Source organism: Micropterus salmoides, unplaced genomic scaffold (assembly GCF_014851395.1).
Source record: "Micropterus salmoides isolate LMB-PRFRI ecotype aquatic unplaced genomic scaffold, ASM1485139v1 Ms_hic_scaffold_1460, whole genome shotgun sequence".
Classification (NCBI taxonomy): domain Eukaryota; kingdom Metazoa; phylum Chordata; class Actinopteri; order Centrarchiformes; family Centrarchidae; genus Micropterus; species Micropterus salmoides.
In genome coordinates, this window is record NW_024040553.1 from 1 (window position 1) to 6,004 (window position 6,004).

A 6,004-nucleotide genomic window follows, 5' to 3' on the forward strand; every position below is an offset into this window, starting at 1 on the left:
AATCCTACAGTCCACATGATTGTTTGACTGTTATTCACATAGACTCAGCAGGGGCTCTAAAATTGAGGGAACTCCTGTTCTGTCCTATATTTTCTGAAGGTCATAACCAAGATTCACATCTTGGTGCCACTGGAAATACTGATGCCAGACACCAGCAGTGAGAAGGGGAAAGGGACAAAGCTGTTCAACCTCATCACAGGGAACTTCCCGGTACCAATGCAGAATAGGTGTTATGAGTAAAACACACAATTCATTCAAACAAATGCCAACTTTTAAAACAGAACGTAGCTCACTCATGCTCATTCATTTCAGTCTTGGTTAACTACTGTGAATGTTTGTGTTCTTGTTAGCTGTTAGTGTCAGGTAACGTGCATTTTATTATGTTTTTTTGACAGGGTGTAGCCTTCACTGCTATCCAAAGGAAGTATTTAATGAGAGGAAAGGACTGGATTACATTCAGCAGCTGTGTGCTCCAGAATTTGGCACAGTCCGCATGGAAGTGCAAGCTAAGTACGCCACTGAGTACAATAATGTTGAGAAATAGATATACTCTAACACTATATATATTTTTTATGACCAAATGTCATGATTTGTTCAGGTATTATTGCCTGGCAGCAGCAGCTGCTTTGCTGAAATATTTAGAGTTCATCCAGAACTCTGTCATGCTGCCAAGTCTCTCAAAGTGAGCTTTAAAGGGAGTGAACAGACGGCAATGATTGACTCAACATCTGCCTCCAACTTGGAGTTGGTGGTCAATATAGAGACCACAGGTAAGCATTGGTGAGCATTATCTTCATCTGTGTAGTGCTTGTATAATCCCATAAGTGTTAAGTCCATCTGTCTCTGCTTATCTGTGTATAGGAGTGAGCAAAGTCTTTTAGGGGTGCTTAACCACACTAAAACACCTGGTGGTGCTAGAAGGTTGCGCTCCAATATTCTGGAGCCTCTGGTTGATGTGGACACCATCAACATACGTTTGGACACCATACAAGAGCTGCTCCAGGATGAGGAGCTTTTCTTCGGCCTGAAGACTGGTCAGGAACAAGCACAGTTTTTAATCACATAATAATGTGCATACTGAAGATGAGTGCATGACACAGTATATATCACCTAGTGAATATCTGTTCTTTTGCACTCCTCAGCCATAGGTAACTTCCTCGACATTGACCAGCTTCTCTCTGTTCTTGTCCAAATCCCAAAGCAAGAAACAGTATGTACAGTACTTTGATTGCCCATGATTGTATTTGTAGATTTTATTGTAATGGAATTCATGTGTGTTTTAAAATGCTTAACTAACTAACTAACTAAATACCACAAAATGCGTATGTGTGAAATATTGATTGGTCTTTCTCTTGTTGTGCACTTTTCACTGCTGTATTTCCACAGGTTCAAATTGCTGAAGCAAAAATTACACATGTCATTCAGCTGAAACACACATTGGATTTGGTGCCACGGTTAAGGGTCTGTGTCTGTTCACATGGAATAAGTTTAAAATCAGCCTACAGCCACAGATAGAATGAGAGAAAGGCTTTTTATTCACAGAATCCTTTTCATGAACAGATGGTGTTGAAGAACTGCAACACAGCTCTACTTAAGGCATACAGCACCTCATTGGAAGATAACAGGTACTAAGCCTTGTGGCTGTGTCAGATGTAAATGGACTATCGTGTAATGTCTACAGACTCCTTCCAATGTGTATCTCTGTGTCCACCTCAGGTTTGGCATGATCCTAGAGCAGATCAAGACAGTGATCAATGATGACACTACCTACCTGAAGGGAAGCCTGAACATGCGCACGCAGAAGTGTTATGCTGTCCGCCCCAACATCAATGAGTTCCTTGACATTGCTCGCAGAGCTTACACTGAGATAGTGGACGACATTGCAGGTGTTTATTCTGGCTGTTCAGTTTATATCTTTGGTTTATGTTTGTGTAACATATTTATATCACAGTGCTTTATTATGCACAGGACTAGTGAACCAGATTGGGGAGAAATATAGTTTGCCAATGCGTACCAGCTTCAGCACCGTTCGAGGTTTCTTCATCCAGATGAGGCTTGAAGGAGTGGTCTTACCTGAAGGGAAACTCCCCCCAGAGTTTATCAAGGTATAGTCCAGTAAAGGCAGAGAGAGTGACAACACTGACAGCTAGCAGACTAATTAAGGACAGAAAAAAGGATTACTCAACATCAGCTGTGAATGAAGGAAGCTAAATCGCCCCTCATGGGGACAATAAAGTTTGGATCATTGAATGAACATAAAAGCTGCGTGTGTTTCAAATTTTTTCCACCTCAGGTAACCAAGCACAAGAACAACTATGGCTTCACTACTGTGGACCTGGTGAAGATGAATGACCGCTGTGATGAGGCCCTGAGGGAGATCTTTCACATGTCCTATGTGTGAGGAGATCATGATCCTATGACTTACAAATGTGCTTGTAATTACACTGTACTGTATATTGAAAGAAAGAAAGATTACTTTGTACAAGGGCTGGGCTCGACTTAAGAATGCTTTAGCTGAGTAATCATGAGATTTCTTTGAGTAATTATTTGATTTATATCTGTCAAATTGTTTCTTTGGAATGGTTTTTGTTCCGCAGATGAATGTGATTATGCAGACGTGTGCTTAAATTCAAAGCTCATCTTTAAATATTGTTTTGATGCCAGAGACGTGACTATTTTATTTTATTTTATTTTATTATTTTACTGTAATGACTGACTTAATCCCCAGATAAAAAAGCCTAAAAAATAATGTCCTAGTTGACAAATTAGTCAACGCATTAAGTAAAAGCAGGCAATACAAGCTTGTGCATTTCTCTATCTAGGCAAGTTCTCATCCCATTAACAGTTGATTTAGATCTGTTTGTTTTGTACAACTTTGCCTCCACTAGAGGGAGCCGTTTGTTAGATATTTTCCTCCGGTGCTTTGCCCCTGCTGCATCTAATCTGTCTCTTCACACAGGGTGATATGCCAGCTGCTGAGCACTGTCCATGAGCACATTCACTGCCTTTACAAGCTCTCTGATGCTGTTTCCATGCTGGACATGTTGCTGTCTCTGGCCAATGCATGTACCATCTCAGACTACGGTAAGTATGATTCCTTGTTAATTTCCAACCTCAGGTCAGCCCAACTGTCAAATTAACCTTGGAGAAGTCTGATCTGTTGTCTGAGGGAGTGGTGCTGTATGCACATAAGGCAGCACCCAGCCTACGTCACACATGACAGAAACTGCTCCACCAGGTTGGCAGCTCTGCTGGCCTCAGTTCTTTTTTGTGGGGGTTGTGGGCAGCACCAGCCTGATCAGCTACGTGGGTGGTGAGCGCTGGCCCTCAGCTGTCTGAAAGTGTATCTCCATAGACATGTGCCTGCCCCCCTTCTATCCCAGCCAGCGTGTACTCAGATTACCCTTGTTACATAAGTCTGCACTGGTGTGCTGTATTCACCGAGACAAATCTCACCAGCAGAGGACCTAGCTGGCTGTAACCACTGCATGCAACCCTCTCAGAAATCTGTTTTTATTATATTGTGACACACCTTTCAGTTAACTAGACAGCAATTAATAATGTAAGTAACTGAATTATATAGATTAAATCATATCCCTTTCTTTTGATATGCAATGAACAACACATTGATAATCATCAAGATCACAGTTAATTCTTTTTGATCAGCCCATAGACACGCACAAAATAGAGTTATATAAACAAAATACCGACAGACAGAGGCATTTTTGATTGTTGCTCGTTATTTCTGCTGTGTCTGCCAGTGCGTCCAGAGTTCACAGACACACTGGCCATCAAGCAGGGTCGTCACCCCATTTTGGAGCGAATGGCTGGACAGCAGGCTGTATCGAACAATAGCTACATCTCCGAGGGCAACAACTTTGTCATCATCACCGGTCCCAACATGAGCGGCAAGTCCACCTACCTCAAACAGGTGGCGCTGTGTCAGATCATGGCTCAGATAGGTCAGCAGCAAGCCTTTCAGCCTCCCACGAATTTGGAATTCAATGCCGCTTGATTTGACTTGATTTCTGAGTAAAGCCTTTGCATTATTATTTCAGGCTCTTTTGTCCCTGCTGAGTATGCCTCTTTTCGTATTGCTGACCAGATTTTCACCAGAATTGGTGTGGATGACGATTTTGAAACTAACTCTTCCACCTTCATGTTGGAAATGAAGGAGGTATGTGCTTTTTTACATTAGGTCTGCTCACTCAATCAAAAAAATCATTAAATTATCATTGACTGCATCTTTCCTCCCCAAAGATCTCTTACATAATCCACAACATAAGTGACCGATCCCTAATCATCATAGATGAGTTGGGGCGTGGAACCAGTGCTGAGGAGGGCATCGGAATTTGTCACTCAGTTTGTGAGTTCCTCCTTAGCCTCAAGGTACAATATGCTCCAATACAGCCCTGCTCTGCCACTCCTTTCTCTAAAATGAAAACCAGATAAATAAGATTCCTGTACTTTATTTGAACCATTTAATTAGTAATAGTCTATTGTGGTACACCTCTTAGGTCAACAGTGAAGTAGTAAAATAAATACAGGAGTAGTCTAATTTTTCAGTGTTGTAATCTTAAAGGTGTGTGCTGTTTCCCTGCTGTTTGCAGGCGTTCACCCTGTTTGCCACACACTTTCTTGAGCTGTGCCAGCTAGAGGCTCTCTATCCCAATGTGGAGAACCAGCACATGGAGGTTCAGCACACACGCAGCGGTGACACTGGGGATGAGGGTGTGGTGTACACATACTTGCTTAATCGAGGATGCTCTGAAGAAAGACACTATGGTGCGGAGTCAGTGTCAATCTATGTATAGTACAACTCTGTTGAAATTGGTGAGGAGAGTAGTTACAGAGCTTGTTTTTGCTCTTCTAGGTCTGAAAGCAGCAGAAATGACTTCACTTCCTTCAAACATAATCCAAGAGGCAAAGACAATTGCCTCCAATGTTAGCCAGCAGCTTTTGGTATGGTTCATAAAGATAAGATTGCCTTTTTTTTACTACTGTCTTTGGTGTCTCAAACGGTGTACCTTTTATTTACAGAACATTTTAGCTGGTGCTTTTACAGCATGCCCCACATTGTGTGCAACAGTACATTAATTTACAAGAAACCAATGTGAGACCCTGAAAAAGTCAAGTACCACTTATTACAGATAGCACAAATATTGTTGTGTCCCAAAAATAATCATGTTTTATATCAGAGAAGTGCTGGATAAAGAGACAAGACCCATGGTGTGGTTTATTATCACTCTAGGCCAAACATCACAGTGATCCGGAAACACAGAGGCAGAGAGCTGTGTACCACCTGGCTACCCGCCTCCTGCAGACTGCCAAGAACTCCAGACTGGACCCAGACAGCTTGCGTATGTATCTAAAGGGCCTGAAGAAGCAGTATGAGGCGGACCTGCAGGCAGCAGGGCAGCCAGCGTCCAATGACACAGAGGAGGAATGACTGACTCAGCCTTACAGTGGGGAGGGGCAGTGATACAGTTAGAAAAATTTAAGATCAGTGTCTGATGATCATTTCTGGGCGTATTATGTTTATTATGCTTTTTTTGACAGGGTTGTTATATATGGGTTGTTTGATATTAAATTTACTTATTTAAACTTAAGTGTTAATGAGTTTCTTTTTGACCATACTATTAAAAGCAATATAATTTTACACCACAGGTTCATTTTGGAAATGTCATGTAAACTGTTGCAACATGTGTTCAATACCTAAAGAAACGCTCCTGATACCATAAGAAATTCCAATAAAATACGTGTTTGATAATTAGATACGATAGATGTACTGGATGTCCTTGTAGATATATTGAAGTACTATTTGTACCCATGTGTCTTATGGACTTTAGGGGGAAGTGCGGTGACCACTCCCCTCTTTTGCTTTGGTCGAGCGTAAGATTTATGTGCCAAGGCTGTCTCGAAAAGGCGGAGCTATCACTTGTTCTGCATTATGTACTGAGAGCTGCGGACGGTATTCGTGGAGTTACAAAACAAGCGTCCCTCA

The 6,004-nt window shown here is 41.8% G+C and overlaps 1 protein-coding gene across 1 annotated transcript; it reads left to right on the forward strand.

The window, feature by feature from the left end:
* Window positions 1-99: 99 nt before the first annotated feature.
* Window positions 100-5,609, forward strand: LOC119903306 (mutS protein homolog 4-like; the record flags this gene model as incomplete). The annotated part of the gene is given in 20 exon segments (XM_038719486.1): window positions 100-210; window positions 396-426; window positions 429-510; window positions 599-660; window positions 663-755; window positions 758-770; window positions 862-1,034; window positions 1,143-1,210; window positions 1,387-1,461; window positions 1,561-1,625; window positions 1,717-1,886; window positions 1,969-2,105; window positions 2,294-2,397; window positions 2,960-3,084; window positions 3,762-3,962; window positions 4,059-4,177; window positions 4,261-4,389; window positions 4,611-4,785; window positions 4,874-4,962; window positions 5,252-5,609. Coding segments are annotated over 20 exon segments (2,220 nt in total), but the record flags the coding sequence as incomplete, so codon positions are not given.
* Between the last annotated feature and the right edge of the window lie 395 nt (window positions 5,610-6,004).